At 48.9% G+C, this 17129-nt stretch overlaps 1 protein-coding gene across 3 annotated transcripts in view; it reads right to left on the minus strand.

The window, feature by feature from the left end:
- ADGRE5 (adhesion G protein-coupled receptor E5) overlaps window positions 1-17129 on the minus strand; it is a 239572-nt gene that overhangs the window by 42818 nt on the left and 179625 nt on the right. For all 3 annotated transcript variants that reach the window (XM_068274493.1, XM_068274494.1, XM_068274495.1), the window contains one exon: window positions 8753-8905. In XM_068274493.1, the coding sequence (XP_068130594.1) occupies window positions 8753-8905 (153 nt within the window). The remainder of the gene's footprint in view (window positions 1-8752; window positions 8906-17129) is intronic.

Consider the following 17129-nt stretch of genomic DNA (forward strand, 5'->3'; position numbering starts at 1 on the left):
AGCTGGATGGATGGATGGGTGGGTGGGTGGTTAGGCAGCTGGATGGGTGGGTGATTAGGCAGCTGGATGGGTGGGTGGATGATTAGGCAGTTGGGTGGGTGGGTGGGTGATTAGGCAGCTGGGTGGGTGGGTAATTAGGCAGCTGGCTGGCAGGGTGATTAGGCGGCTGGGTGGGTGGCTGGGTGATTAGGCAGTTGGGTGGGTGATTAGGCGGGTGGGTGATTAGGCGGGTGATTAGGCGGGTGGGTGGTTGATTAGGCGGGTGGGTGATTAGGTGGGTGATTAGGCGGGTGGGTGATTAGGCGGGTGGGTGATTAGGCAGGTGGGTGATTAGGCAGCTGGGTGGGTGGGTGATTAGGCAGCTGGGTAGGTGATTAGGCAGCTGGGTGGGTAGCTGGGTGGGTAGCTGGGTGGGCGGGTAGCTAGGTGGGTGGGTAGCTGGGTGGGTAGCTGTGTGGGTAGGTTTAGCTGGGTGGGTGGGCAGGTAGCTAAGTAGGTAGCTGGGTAGGTAGCTGGGTGGGTGGGCAGGTAGCTGGGTAGGTAGCTGGGTAGGTAGCTGGATGGGTGGGTGGGCAGGTAGCTGGGTGGGTCGGTGGGTGGACAGGTAGCTGGTTGGGTGGGTGGTCAGGTAGCTGGGTGGGTAGCTGGGTGGGTGGGCAGGTAGCTGGGTAGGTAGCTGGGTAGCTGGGTGGCTAGCTGGGTGGGTGGGTAGGCAGGCAGCTGGGTGGATGGGCAGGCAGCTGGGTGGGTAGCTGGGTGGGTGGGTAGCTGGGTGGGCAGCTGGGTGGGTAGCTGGATGGGTGGGTGGGCGGGTAGCTGGGCGGGGGGCGGGTGGTTTAGTGGGGTAGGGGCCCGACTCCTATCCCCCCCTGCCTCACCTGGAGTCCGGGGTTCCCCCTCCTTTTACGAGCGGCGGGAGGTGTGGCATATTCAGCAGGCTCCGGCGGGGTAATCAGAAGCTAGAGGTTCAGCTGCCCCGGGCTACAGTGTCTCCTCTGTATGCCGCGCGCAATAAACCAGGAAGCAGTGCGCGCGGCATACAGAGGAGACACCGTAGCCCGGGGCAGCTGAACCTCTAGCTTCTAATTACCCCGCCGGAGCCTGCTGAATATGCCGCACCTCCCGCCGCTCGTAAAAGGAGGGGGGCCCGCCGAAGTGAGGGGGTGGGGCGGCGCCAGCAATATAATAATAAAAAAAAAAGCCCTCTCAGGCAGCTGCGGGCCTCTTGTAACGTAGGGCTGCCACGGGGCCCCATAGCAACGCTATGGCTGCTATCCCCATTGCTACGCCTCTGCTACCTCCAGCCCCAAAAAAGTTTGAATGATAATACATATATGTAGTCTATGCACTGTGTACAGTTAGATGAACATATAAAGTTCACATCTGGTACATCATAGTGGATAGAACCAGGGCCGGTTCTAGAAAGGCACATATGAGGGGGCAGTCAGAAATGTGAAGGGGGCATCATGTTCAAGCACATTTTTTTCAATAATGCAGCGCAAAATGGGTCTCCAGTTCTTCCCGTTTAGGAACTGGAGACTGGGCATTGCTGATACTGACTCTGTGATGTTTATTTGTGCCATCCGTCGCACTACATACGTTATATATGCTAAGGGTTCCTGTTGAAAGGACCCCTGAAGTAGATTATTGTATACTTAATTCTTGCTGACTGGAATAAATTTGTGATTTTAACTGGAGAAGTGACCGATTTTTGTGCTTTCTTTGTCTGGTGACGCTGCCAAGGACTGTTGAATTTCCTGTGGGACAGTGACATTTAGGGCCTCACATTTGTCTAAATTTACTTTAAAAAGGGAGGAGGTTCTGAATCTATGGAATTCAGCTAAGAGGTTTGGAAGGGAGACAACAGGGTTGGTAATGTAAAACAGTAGATCATCTGCATATGCCGCTATTTTCAGAGTATGATCTGATAACTGCAGTCCAGAGATATTTTCATTATTGTGTACATGGCAGAGAAAAGGTTCCAAAGCCAATGCAAATACTAGGGGCAAGAATGGGCAACCCTGACGTGTCCCGTTCCTTATAAATAATGGGGAAGAGAGGTGGCCATTGACTCTGATGCATGCAGTTGGCTGTGAGTAGAGGGCCTTGATACTGTGAAGCATTTTACTACCCACCCCCACATGTTGCAGAACCTCCAGCATCCATGTCCAGTCTACTCGGTCAAAGCCCTTCTCCACATCAGTTGAAATAAGCATTAGTTGAGCTTTCTTCGACCGGGCAGACTGGACAGCATTAAGAGTCTTTATAGTATTGTCCCTACCTTCCCTTCCTGGGATAAATCCCACCTGATCCCAATGTACCAAATGTCCCATCCACTCTGCCATTCTATTGGCCAATATTTTAGAAAATATTTTAAGATCTAAATTCAATAAAGATATTGGCCTATAGCTAGCACAGGCCGTGGGATCCTTGCCAGGTTTACGTATCTATATATATAAAATCGGATATGTGTGTGTGTGTGTGTGTGTGTGTGTGTGTGTGTGTGTGTGTGTGTGTGTGTGTGTGTGTGTGTGTGTGTGTGTGTGTGTGTGTGTGTGTGTGTGTGTGTGTGTGTGTGTGTGTGTGTGTGTGTGTGTGTGTGTGTGTGTGTGTGTGTGTGTGTGTGTGTGTGTGTGTGTGTGTGTGTGTGTGTGTGTGTGTGTGTGTGTGTCGCTATCACGCAAAAACTACCTGACCGATTTGAACGAAACTTGGTATGCAGATCCCTTACTACCTGGGATGATATGTTCTGGGGGTCTCGCGTCCCCCCTGCACACATGGGCGGAGCTACAAACAGCAAATCAGATTTCACCCATTCATGTCAATGGAAAAAATGGAAAAGGCTGCCATTCTCACAGGAATCAAGCCAGAGTCCCCACACTTGGCACAGGTGGTCACTTGGTGACTGAGGTTACAAATCCAGGAGAAGTGGGCGGAGCATAAAACAGCCAATCAAATTTCAGCCATTCATTTTAAATGGGAAAATCTAAACTGCAGCCATTCTTACACTCGCAGGGTTTTCAAACTTGGCACACTTGGTCACTGGGTGACTGGGATTAATATTCAGGTAAGTGGGTGGAGCCTACAACAGTCAAACAAAATTCACCTATTTATTTTCAAGGGGAATATTTAAATTGCTGCCATTCTTACACTGTTAATGGCAGAGGCTTCAAACTTGCTACAGTCAGTCTTTGGGTGACTTGGGTCCAAATTCACTAAAGCGGCGGGGTCACAAACAGCCAATCAGATTTCCTTAGTGGATAAACTGCTTCTATTTACACATTTTTGATGCCAGGAACCTAAAAGCTCACCAAACTTGGTCATTGAGAGACCCAGTGTCCAGGTTACAAAAAGTGGGAGGAGCCAAAAACAACTTTTACTGGGAAAATATAAACTGCAGCCATTCTTACACCGTTAATGGCAGAGTTCTCAAACTTTGCACAGTTGGTCACTGGGTGACTGAGATTAAGATTTTGGAAGGTAGGTGGAGCCTACAACAGCCAATAAAAATTCACCTTTCGATTTTCAAAGGGAATATTTAAGCTGCTACCATTCTTATACTGTTAATAGCAGATGCCTCAAACCTGGTACAGTTGGTCACTAGGGTTCAAATTCAGTAAGGGGGCGGAGCCACAAACAGCCAATCAGATTTGTTTATTTTTCAATAGGAATTGATACCAAGGACCTCAAAGCTGATAAACTTGATAATTGAGTGACTGTATGTCAAGGTTAGAAAAAGTGGGCAGCGCCACCGTCTTAATTTTTTACATGGCAGGGTTCCCAAACTTGACAGATTTGGCCACTAGGTGACTGGGATTAATATTCAGAAATGTGGGTGGAGCCTAAAACAGCCAATCAAAATTCACCTATTGATTTTCAAGGGGAATATTTACATTGCTACCATTCTTACACTGTTAATGGCAGAGGCCTCAAACCTGATACAGTCAGCTATTGGGTGACTGGGGTCCAAATTCACTAAAGCAGTCAATCAGATTTTTTTAGATTGATTTCAGCCATTCTGTTATTGGCAGGGTTCTCAAACTTGACACAGTTGGCCACTGGGTGACTGGGACAAATATTCAGGAAAGTGGGTGGAGCCTACAGCAGCCAATCAAAATTCAACTTTTGATTTTTAAGGTGAATATTTATATTGCTGCCATTCATACTCCCTTAATGGCAGAGGCCTCAATTCTGGTACAGTCAGTCACTGGGAGACTGGGGTTTAAATTCTAAAAAGGGAGCAGGCCAAAAACGGTCAATCAGATTTGTTTAATTTCAATGGTAAAATGCAACTAATTGATGCCAAAGACCCCACAGCTCATAAACTTGGTCATTGAGTGACTGTATGTCAAGATTAGAAATAGTGGGCAGAGCCAAAAACAACTAACTTTTTACATGGGAAAGTAGAAATTGCAGCTATTCTTACACTGTAGGTGGAGCCTACAAGAGCCAATCAAAATTCACCTATTGATTTTCAAGGGGAATATTGAAACTGCTGTCATTCTTACACTGTTAATGGCCTCAAAAGGGGCGGAGCCACAAATAGCCAATCAGATTTGCTTTTCTGCATAAACTGCTTCCATTCACACAATTTTGATGCCAGGAACCAGGGCCAGCCCGCTCATGAGGCGGGGTGAAACGTTTGCCTCAGGCGGCAAAATTCTAGGGGCGGCACCCGACCGTCCGTGGGTGCGGGGGGGGCCGGCCGCCGAGCCGGAGGGGTAGCAGGCAGGATGGGGGTATTGGGCCTAGCGGTGGGGAGGGGGGTCGGACCCCCCCTCCCTCGCCTGGGTCCCCCGATCTGCGCTCCCCTCCAGCTGTAATAGGAAGCTGCCGATGCCCAATAGTAAGAGGCACGGGCGGGAAGGACTCACCATATCCGCGTTCCAGCGTGCGCTCCACTGACATCACTTCCTGCATCGCCGTCCACTTACATTACAGTAATAGGCAGCAATTTTTTTTTATAAATTTGCCTCAGGCGGCAAAAAGTCTAGGGCCGGCCCTGCCAGGAACCCAAAAGCTCACAAACTTGGTCATTCAGTAGTGACTGTGTGTCAAGGTTACAAAAAGTGGGCGGAGCTAAAATAAAAATTTCACTGGGAAAATGTAGACTGCAGTCCTTCTTACACTGTTTATGGCAGGGTTCCCAAACTTTGCCCAGATGGTCACTGGGTGACTGAGATTAATATTCAGAGAAGTGGGTGGAGCCTATAATAGCCAATCAAAATTCACCTGTTGATTTTCAAGGGGAATATTTAAATTGCTGCCATTTTTACACTGGTAATAGCAGATGCCTCAAACCTGCTACAGTTGGTCATTGAGTGACTGGGGTTCAAATGCTGGAGAGGGGCGCAGCCACAAACAGCCAATCTGATTTGTTTAATTTATATGGGAATATACAAATTATTGATGCTAAAGACCCCAAAGCTCACAAACTTGGTCACTGAGTGTTTGTGCGTTAGGGTTAGAAAAAGTGGGCAGAACCAACACCAGTCAAATAAATACCCGGGCAAAGCTGGGTCATCAGTGGGTGGAGACAAATACAAATTTCACTGGGAAAATATAAACTGCAGCTATTCTTACACTGTTAATGGCAGGGTTCTCAAACTTTGCACAGTTGGACACTCAGTGAATGGGATTAATATTCAGAAAAGTGGGTGGAGCCTACAAAAGTGAATAAAGCTTCACCTATTGCTTTTCAAGGGAATATTTAAATGCTACCATTCTTGCACTGTTAATGGCACAGGCCTCAAACCTGGTACAGTTGGTCATTGGGTGACTGGGGTTCAAATTCAGAAAAGGGGGTGGAGCCACAAACAGCCCATCAGATTTTTTAATTTCAATGCAAATTATTGATACCAAAGACCACAAAGCTCACCAACTTGGTCATTGAGTAATTGTGTGTTAGGGTTAGAAAAAGTGGGTGGAGCCGACACCAGCCAAATACATACCCGGGCAACGCCGGACAATCAGCTAGTGACTGATATATGTGAATCCAGGGTTTGAATCGGAAACTCTTCCATACTATCAGGATTTGCTATTCTATTAAAGGTTCTGCAGAGGTGTGGAACCAAAATATTTTTAAATTTCTTATAGTATTCTATCGGCAGACCATCTGGTCCTGGGGCTTTGCCTGGTTTAATTTGTGTGATTACCTGAGAAGTCTCGTCCTCTGTGATATCTGCCTCTAAATTATCTATCATTTCCTGAGTCACGGTTGGCATGCCTCCGTCTATAATATACTGCCTCATCTTACCTAAATGATTCAGGACGTATTCTCTTTAACCTTTTAACTACTAATTTAACTAGTGGTTTGCAAGTGCTTCAGGCTGATTCATTTACAAAATGAAATATTTCTTATGCACAATACATCTTTGCACCCTTCAAGGAACAATATCGATTAACAGGTTTTTTTCAATTGCGATAGGAAGTTTGGGAAATGCTGTTAAGTACGGGTGTATACATTTGAATACTTATCTCTTTGTTTACTGTTATCAAATTCTTTTCACACTTTAGTGACGCCAAAATCTGACAGACTAAATCATGAAGGGAGGGGGGATTCCCTCACACTACATCTGTTAACCCCATGTGTGAGAGAAAGCTCTCACAGCAGCTGCCTGTCTCTGAGAGCTCTCTACAGAAAGCAGGGAAATGTATCTTGTGTGCAACATAAACATTTGTAATAGTGTGTGAAACTTGACACAAGAGGCATTTCATAAAACTCTGCTTCAATATTACACTGTTATTAGCATGTTAGACTGCAGAAACTCACCTATGCAAATGAGACATTCCAACTAGGCCCCTATGACTGAAGGGTGGGTAAATTAGTTAATGCTTTGCTTCAATTGTATAAACTCACATATCTCCAAAGGAACTGTGCTGTTAATTTGACAGGGGGTGGACCCCTTAGCTGGCATACCCTACATGGAACCTAAAGTGAGGCTTCCATATTTATTTCCTTTTGAACAATACCAGTTAACTGGCAGCCCTGCTGATCTCTTTGGCTGCAATAGTGTCTGAATCACACACCTGAAACAAGCATACAGCCTGTCCAGTCAGACATCAGTCAGCACACCTGATCTACTGCATGCTTGTTCAGGGTCTTTGGCTAAAAGTATTCAAGGCAGAGAATCGGCAGGACAGCCAGGCAATATGCATTGTTTAAAAGGAAATACATATGATAGCCTCTATATCCCTCTCACTTTAGGTTCCTAGTGTTCCCCAACCCTGTCCTCAAGGCCCACCAACGGTGCATGTTTTGTGGAAATCCACACAGGTAGTTAATCAGCTCTGCTGAGACACTAATTGCCTCACCTGTGAATGTTTGTGGTTTTCTGCAAAACATGCACTGTTGGTGGGCCTTGAGGACAGGGTTGGGAAACTGTGCCCTATAAAGATCAAGGGAAGGGATTGACTATGACTCTAATTGAACAACCATAGTCCTTGCTGAATACGGTAGTTGATTGACCCCTATGTATGTAAATTTGGTTCTGGGACGGAACACATGGGATGGGGGTGGGTTGGGGATTGTTTTGTATAAGTTTGTATGAAAATTCAATAAACTGTATCTCTTAAAAAAAACAAAAAAAAAACAATTCAGGATTTTTTTTTCTGTTCCTTCATATTTACTTTTTTGCATTTCCGACACATTAAAAAAATAGGACAATTTCTGCTTCTCTCCTTGCATACTATGCACATTGCTAATTCTGTTGTAGTTTGGCGCAATTGTGGCGCAAAATTTTACCAAACAAAGGAAGAATTGTGTGCAGAAGATGCAAACAAAAACCCGATCAGAATCAGTGTTCTGCTATTAGGCTCAATCTACAGGACTGTAGCAATAAACAAAGTATGTGGGAAAGTCTATTAGGTAATTATCTGTGCACCCCCTTTGCCTGTAGTGAGTGCTAGGTGTGTAATATTGTCCAGTTACTGGAGCTCTGCACATCCATGCAGATTGATCATTCAGGTATGTTTGAAAGCGCTGCCATGTCCCCGCTGTACAAACTGAAAGCATGTGTAGTAGCATTTATCCCCACTAGATGGCAGCTAGTTAGCAATGGAATTCTGCTATTGACATTCCTGTGAATATAACATGTTGGAAATAATCGGTCTGGCAGGAAATCGTCCTGAAAATATCATTGTGTGTACTAGGCATTACAGTTAAGGTGAAAAATAAGTAATACTTTTAATCAATGCCATGAAGAGATAAATCAGGAGATAAACAAAACAAGTGAGATTAGCAGAGCTAGCCAATGAGATGCAAGTAGTTTTGACTTGCATTGGAATTCATGCAAGCAAAATGGAGCTTAAAATTGGCATGTCATGTAAATTGTACGCAGCCTTGAAACTGAATCAATCAGAACAGCCTCCTGTTGATTTTGACTTTTCAATTTTACCAGTACTAACGCCGGAGTAGCACTGCTCGCTAACCTAATAGCGCCACATGCGTTACCAGTTTAATGTGCGCATTGCTATGGTAGCATGCAGCGGAACACACACATTACCCCGGTAACGTGCATACCGTTAATAGGTTAACAGGTGGCGCTCCACTGGTGTTAGTACTGGTAACATTGCCATGCGCTGAATGCGCACAGCAATCTTACCGCAGTTTGAAGAGTCAGGGCCTAAGAGAGTTGCCCATGTGTATAAAATCTCATGGAGACATACAAGTGACTGACAGCCAATCATTACCCAGAGAAACTCAGCAAGGTGATTTACAAGAGCAAAAGCAGACACACGTAGAACATCTCACCTCTATAGGCTCCAGGGCCATTAACACTGCAAAGCTGGTTAAATGATCCCAGCTACAGACGATGCCGTCGTCAGAGATATTCTGCTTCACAAGTCCTCTCTTGCTCCAGGCACCGTCTTCCCAGAAGACACAGTGCATGTTGTTGGGATTCCCCTTAATGAATAGACAGAGAAATGTTATGCTCAAGATCCATTTAGTTACAACACATGCTTCATGGAAGGTGTCTTTCACGTGTTATTCGATTAGGCCAGTCTGTGCCTAAACAGTTGACATAGAGATATGGCATCTCGCAACATGCCCCCCCCCCCCTCCTCCCCTTCCCAGCAAAAAAATAAAAAAAGAGCTCTAACTTGGGCTTTTTCGCTGATGGCGGGGGAACATGTTGCGAATTGTGTATACTGTATATATCTGTGTTATCACTGCACTGTATCTGTTGCACTCCTGATGAAGCCTTTCGGTGACACATGTCGAGTGGGTGGTTAGTGTCACTGTATATGAACATATGAGCACATTATTTGTTGTATGAACTCTTCCAGTTGAGGGGGGTGGTCACCCTTGCTGGCAGGGCCGGATTTACCATAAGGCACTGTAGGGACTTGCCTACAGGCGCCTGATGATGGAAAGGCGGCTCACTCCACTCCCTGAGCGCCTCTCTCCCTCCATCCCTATGCAGAGTCCAGGTGAGAGTGTAAATGAGAGGTTACTCACCCAGCTCTCGTCATTTCACTGATGAGATCTCCTTTCAGTCGTAGGCAACTTAATTCCGAGGTTACCTCTGGCTACCTAATACTAAGGGGCAGCTGTAGCTAAGGGGCACCTGTAGATAGGCAAAGGAAGTAAGGGAGAAGTAACCAGAGGCGTAGCTAGGGTTTTCAGCGCCAGGGGACAAAGACTATTAATGCGCCCCCGCGCCAAACAGGGGCATGGTCACATAATAAATGTGGGCGTGGTTATGGGTGGAGCCCAATGTATATGGAGGTTAGCAGGCTCACGCTCACCCACCCTCCCTCAGTATGTACCTTCCAGCATGTTCCAAGACAAATTCAGCAATCATGAGCCCGCCCCATCAAGACAAATTTAGCAATCATGAGGCCCCCAACAAGACAAATTCAGCAATCATGAGGCCCCCAACAAGACAAATTCAGCAATCTTGAGGCCCCCAACAAATCATGAGGCCCCCAACAAGACAAATTCAGTAACCATGAGGCCCCCAACAAGACAAATTCAGCAGTCATGAGTCACATAAATAGACAGCATTTCACATAAATAGGTAGAATGCCCCCTTAATATGGTAGACACCTCTCACCTGGCAGCAATTCTCCAAAATACACTCAATCTGACATGGTTCCCCAAAAATAGGTAGCCCCAGGTCTATAGTTGTCCCCAGAATAGGTGGCCAGCAGTATAGATGTCCCCAGAATAGGTGGCCAGCGGTATAGATGTCCCCAGAACAGGTAGCCAGGGGTAGAGATGTCCACAGAACAGGTAGCCAGGGGTATATGTGCCCAGTATATGTAGGCAGGGGTATGTGTGCCCAGTATATGTAGCCAGAGGTATATGTGCCCAGTATATGTAGCCAGGGGTATATATGCCCAGTATATGTAGCCAGGAGAATAATATGTGCCCAGTATATATAGTCAGGCGTATATGTGCCCAGTATACGTAGCCAGGGGTATATATGCCCAGTATATGTAGCCAGGGGTATATATGCCCAGTATATGTAGCCAGGGGTATATATGCCCAGAATATGTAGCCAGGGGTATATATGCCCAGTATATGCAGCCAGGGGTATATATGCCCAGTATATGTAGTCAGGGGGTATATATGCCCAGTATATGTAGGCAGTGGTATATATGCCCAGTATATGTAGCCAGGGGTATATATGCCCAGTATATGTAGCCAGGGGTATATATGCCCAGTATATGTAGCCAGGGGTATATATGCCCAGTATATGTAGCCAGGGGGTATATATGCCCAGTCCATGTAGCCAGGGGGTATATATGCCCAGTATATGTAGCCAGGGGTATATATGCGCAGTATATGAAGCCAGGGGGTATATATGCCCAGTCCATGTAGCCAGGGGGTATATATGCCCAGTATATGTAGCCAGGGGTATATATGCCCAGTATATGTAGCCAGGGGGTATATATGCCCAGTATATGTAGCCAGGGGTATATATGCCCAGTATATGTAGCTAGGGGGTATATATGCCCAGTCCATGTAGCCAGGGGGTATATATGCCCAGTATATGTAGCCAGGGGGTATATATGCCCAGTATATGTAGCCAGGGGTATATGTGCCCAGTATATGTAGCCAGGGGGTATATATGCCCAGTATATGTAGCCAGGGGTATATATGCCCAGTATATGTAGCCAGGGGTATATATGCCCAGAGTAGGTAGCCAGGTGTCCCCCTCCCTGGCTCCCCAGCAGGAGGGGAGCAGCGCAGAGAAGAGGGAGAGCTGCTCTCCCTCCCTCGCTGTCCCCTCCATTAATGTCCGGGTGCTGGCGGCGGCGGGCGGAACTTACCTCCGTCTCGTCGCAGCGCGGATGAATCTGCCGCTACTCTGGTCTAGTCCAGACCAGAGCAGCGGCTGCGGGACCTGAACTTCCGGCCGGCGCTGGAGCGAGACGGAGGTAAGTCCCGCCCACTGCGCCAGACACCCGGACAATAACGGAGGGGACAGCGAGGGAGGGGACAGCGAGGGAGGGAGGGAGGGAGAGCCCTAAGGTGAGAGAAGGGGGGGAGATGGCCACCTTCTCCACCGTCCGCATAGCTCTCCCTCTTCTCTTCTCTGCGCTGCTCCCCTCCGCAGAGAAAAAAAAAATCAGCTCAGCTGGGCGCCCTTAGGGACCCGGCGCCCGGGGGCACTTGACCTACCCCGGCCCCCCCTAGCTCCGCGCCTGGAAGTGACAGCTGGGACAGCCAGTACACTTGTGGTGCGGTTTGGTGTGTGTTTGTAGGTTCATGGAGGGCGAAGTCTAAGGTGCCAGGACATCTGTGCCTATAGGCTCCTTTGCTGTAAATCCGGGCCTGCTTGCTGGGTTATCAGGGAAGATAGTCCCATTTGGGAGAGAGCCTGTCCTACTGAAAGTACTACATTTGACCTCCTCTATTTTCTGGTGTTAACACCAGCACCAGTGGATCACTGGGGATTGGGGAATAGCGACACCCCATCCTGGACTTATATAGCTAGGAAAGGTGGGGGATCGACCATGACCTCCCTGTTTGTATCCCCTCTGTACCTTTGAGTGACACAGGAACCAAAACTCATTGGTTACCCCCCCACCGTACTTCTACAAATTGTTGAGAACCAGATGGCTCTCGTTTAACGATAAATTAATAAAGTTATAACTTTTTAATTTTGTACTATAGGGATTGTCCAATAGGACACTTTTGTTGCAAGTGTATATCCCTGTACAAGCATACGGATTGTTGTTTACAAGATATGACATCTATCATATCTCCATTAGAGTTGGGCCGAACCTCCGATTTTAGGTTCGCGAACCTGGTTCGCGAACTTCCGCGGAAGGTTCGGTTCGCGTTAAAGTTCGCGAACCGCAATAGACTTCAATGGGGATGCGAACTTTGAAAAAAAAAATAATTATGCTGGCCACAAAAGTGATGGAAAAGATGTTTCAAGGGGTCTAACACCTGGAGGGGGGCATGGCGGAGTGGGATACATGCCAAAAGTCCCGGGGAAAAATCTGGATTTGACGCAAAGCAGCGTTTTAAGGGCAGAAATCACATTGAATGCTAAATGACAGGCCTAAAGTGCTTTCAAACATCTTGCATGTGTATACATCAATCAGGTAGTGTAATTAAGGTACTGCTTCACACTGACACACCAAACTCACCGTGTAACGCACCGCAAACAGCTGTTTGTGTAGTGACGGCCGTGCTGAACTGGTGCGCACCATGGCGAGAGTGCAGGTTTTGGTGGCTTTACAGCCCATATGGTCGCCTGGCTGATGTAGCTGAATGACAGAACAGTGACTGTCCAGCTGATCAAATTTGGTCTGACCACAATGAGGCAACGACCTTATTATCGTGGGTGTGCCCCCCGAGACACTCATCTAGGCGCCGGTCATTGCTTCATTGTGATACGCAAGCCCCTTCACCACGGCAAGGTAATGATCACGAAGGGGAATGGGCGCATGTACATGCCTTTTCTTTTGTTGTTGCAGCTGCCCGCAGTGCAGCCAGAAAAATTAGGCAGTCATGTACACGCACCAGAAAAATTATTACAGCGGCCGCTGCTAGCAGCGGCCTAAAAAATTCAGCAATCCGCCTGGAGTCCCGGACCCTGTTGGTGGTGGCGGAGAAGGTAGTCAAGCGGCCTGCAGGCAGACATGCTGTGTGGAGGGACTGGGAGCGACTTAGTCTTCTTGGGGCAGGCCAGGCAGCCAGTCACACGGCGTGCAGGCAAAGATGCTGTGTGTGCGGGGACTGACTTAGTCTTGGGGCGGGCAGCTGCCCTCCGGGATCCATGCCTCATTCATTTTGATAAAGGTGAGGTACTTAACACTTTTGTGACTTAGGCGACTTCTCTTCTCTGTGACAATGCCTCCAGCTGCGCTGAAGGTCCTTTCTGACAGGACGCTTGCGGCAGGGCAGGAGAGAAGTTGGATGGCAAATTGGGACAGCTCTGGCCACAGGTCAAGCCTGCGCACCCAGTAGTTCAAGGGTTCCTCATCGCTGTTCACAGCAGTGTCTACATCCACACTTAAGGCCAGGTAGTCGGCTACCTGCCGTTCCAGGCGTTGGTGGAGGGTGGATCCGGAAGGGCTACGGCGAGGCGTTGGACTAAAGAACGTCCGCATGTCCGACATCACCATGAGATCGCTGGAGCGTCCTGTCTTTGACTGCGTGGACACGGGAGGAGGATTAGTGGCAGTGGTACCTTGCTGGCGTTGTGCCGTCACATCACCCTTAAAGGCATTGTAAAGCATAGTTGACAGCTGGTTCTGCATGTGCTGCATCCTTTCCACCTTCCGGTGAGTTGGTAACAGGTCCGCCACTTTGTGCCTGTACTGAGGGTCTAGTAGTGTGGCCACCCAGTACAGGTCATTCCCCTTGAGGTTTTTTATACGGGGGTCCCTCAACAGGCAGGACAGCATAAAAGACGACATCTGCACAAAGTCGGATCCAGTACCCTCCATCTCCTCTTGCTCTTCCTCAGTGACATCAGGTAAGTCAACCTCCTCCCCCCAGCCGCGAACAATACCACGGGAAGGTTGAGCAGCACAAGCCCCTTGCGATGCCTGCTGAGGTTGTTCTCCTGCCGCTGTCCCCTCCTCCTCCTCCTCCTCCCCCAAAGAAACACCTTGCTCATCATCCTCTGAGTCTGACTCGTCTTCTGCACACGACTTCTCTTCTTCCTCCTCCTCCCCCCTCTGTGCTGCCGCAGGTGTTGAGGAAACAGCTGGGTCTGATGAAAATTGGTCCCATGCCTGTTCCTGCCGTAACGGTTCCTGGTCACGCTCATTCACAGCTTCATCCGCCACTCTACGCACAGCACGCTCCAAGAAGTAAGCGTAGGGAATTAAGTCGCTGATGGTGCCCTCACTGCGGCTCACCAGGTTGGTCACCTCCTCAAACGGCCGCATGAGCCTGCATGCATTTTCCATCAGTGTCCAGTTGTCGGGCCAGAACATCCCCATCTTCCCAGACTGTTTCATTCTACTGTAGTTGCAGAGGTAGTGGGTCACGGCTTTCTTCTGTTCTAGCAGGCGGGAGAACATGAGCAGGGTCGAGTTCCAGCGAGTCAGGCTATTGCAAATGAGGCGTCTCACCGGCATGTTGTTTTTGCGCTGAATTTCCGCAAAGCGTGCCATGGCTGTGTAAGACCGCCTCAAATGCCCACAGAACTTCCTGGCCTGCTTCAGGACATTCGCTAAGCCAGGGTACTTTGCCACAAATCTTTGAACCACTAGATTCATGACATGTGCCATGCAGGGTATGTGTGTCAGCTTCCCCATATGCAAAGCGGCAAGCAGATTGCTGCCGTTGTCGCACACCACGTTGCCTATCTCCAGGTGGTGCGGGGTCAGCCACTCATCCACCTGTTTCTTAAGAGCAGCCAGGAGAGCTGCTCCAGTGTGACTCTCCGCTTTGAGACAAGACATGTCTAAGATGGCGTGACACCGTCTTACCTGGCATGCAGCATAGGCCCTGCGGAGCTGGGGCTGTGTAGCTGGAGAGGAGAACTGCCACTCAGCCAAGGAGGAGGAGGACAGCGAAGAGCATGTAGCAGGAGGAGAGGAGGTGGCAGGAGGCCTGCCTGCAAGCCATGGAGGTGTCACAATTTGGTCCGCTGCGCCCTGCTTGCCATCGTTCACCACCAGGTTCACCCAATGGGCTGTGTAGGTAATGTAGCGGCCCTGCCCGTGCTTGGCAGACCAGGCATCCGTGGTCAGGTGTACCCTTGACCCAACGCTCTTCGCAAGAGATGACACCACTTGCCTCTCAACTTCACGGTGTAGTTGGGGTATGGCCTTTCTCGAAAAATAAGTGCGGCCTGGCATCTTCCACTGCGGTGTTCCGATGGCCACAAATTTACGGAAGGCCTCAGAGTCCACCAGCTGGTATGGTAACAGCTGCCGAGCTAACAGTTCCGCCACGCCAGCTGTCAGACGCCGGGCAAGGGGGTGACTGGCCGAAATTGGCTTCTTCCGCTTAAACATTTCCTTCACGGACACCTGACTGCTGCTGTGGGCAGAGGAGCAGGAACCGCTCAAGGGCAGAGGCGGAGTGGAGGAGGGTGCCTGTGAAGGTGGAAGGGAGAAAGCGGCAGAAGCAGATAATGCACCTGATGGAGGAGGAAGAGGAGAAGGAGGGTGGCTTTGCTTTTGTGTGCTGCTGCTGCTTTTGCTCAGGTGGCCATCCCATTGCTGTTTGTGCCTTTTCTCCAGGTGCCTTCGTAAGGCACTTGTCCCTACGTGAGTGTTGGCCTTTCCACGGCTCAATTTTTGTTGGCAGAGCGAACAGATGGCTTTGGTCCGATCTGAGGCACACACATTAAAAAATTTCCACACCGCTGAGCCACCCTGGGATGTGGGCACTATGGGGACCTCAGCAGCTGATGCTGAAGGGCAAGTTGGCTGGCTGTACATAGGTGGCGATACATGGTGCCGGACTCTGCCACCAGCTGTTTCTGACGAAGAGCTGCCCCAGCTTCTTTCAGCAACTTCTCTCCTCCTACTACTCTCTGACTCCCCCTCTGAACTGTCCCCCTCTTCATCTCCTCTATTGGGAACATACAGAGGATCCCTATCATCCTCATCATCGTAATCATCCTGCCCAGCTTCGCTTGCCTCAGACAAATCCAAACATGCACCATCAGTAGGTCCTTCATCCTCCTTACACGTTACATCCATAGCGTTGCCGGGTAACTCAAATATATGAGCTGGTGAAAATTCATCTGGCTGTAACAACAATGGCTGTGCATCAGTGATTTCAACACTAAATAATTCTTGCGAAGTGTCAAATGCAGCGGAAGTGGTGCTAGTAGTAGCGCTGGTGGCTGAGCGAGATGAGGTGTTCTGTGTCGCTAAATACTCAACCACGTCCTGACAATCTTGGGAGGTGATGGGACGTGCCTTCTTCCGAGCACTGTACTGTGGGCCAGGTCCACACGAAATTACATTTACACGACCTCGCGCAGACCTGCCGGGTGGCCTTCCTCTGGCTCTGGCTCTGGCACTACCTCTTCCTCTACCTGTTTTGTCCATATCGGGTATGCACGGAGTGGTATATCACACTGCGTGCACTCACGTAGGTAGGTGGGTTCACTTAACTGCACAGGTATGCGCACTGATGCGGTGGGTTCACTGAACAGAACAGGTATACAGTGGCGGGTTCACAGAACAGGTATGCAGTGGCAGGTTCACTGAACACAACAGGTATGCAGTGGCAGGTTCACTGAACACAACAGGTATGCAGTGGCGGGTTCACTGAACAGGTATACAGTGGCGGGTCCACTGAACAGAACAGGTATGCAGTGGCGGGTTCACTGAACAGGTATACAGTGGCGGGTCCACTGAACAGAACAGGTATGCAGTGGCGGGTTCACTAAACAGAACAGGTATACAGTGGCGGGTTCACTAAACAGAACAGGTATACAGTGGCGGGTTCACAGAACAGGTATGCAGTGGCAGGTTCACTGAACACAACAGGTATGCAGTGGCGGGTTCACTGAACAGGTATACAGTGGCGGGTCCACTGAACAGAACAGGTATGCAGTGGCGGGTTCACTAAACAGAACAGGTATACAGTGGCGGGTTCACTAAACAGAACAGGTATACAGTGGTGGGTTCACAGAACAGGTATGCAGTGGCAGGTTCACTGAACACAACAGGTATGCAGTGGGGGGTTC

This window comes from Hyperolius riggenbachi, chromosome 3 (genome assembly GCF_040937935.1).
Source record: "Hyperolius riggenbachi isolate aHypRig1 chromosome 3, aHypRig1.pri, whole genome shotgun sequence".
Taxonomy (NCBI): Eukaryota; Metazoa; Chordata; class Amphibia; order Anura; family Hyperoliidae; genus Hyperolius; species Hyperolius riggenbachi.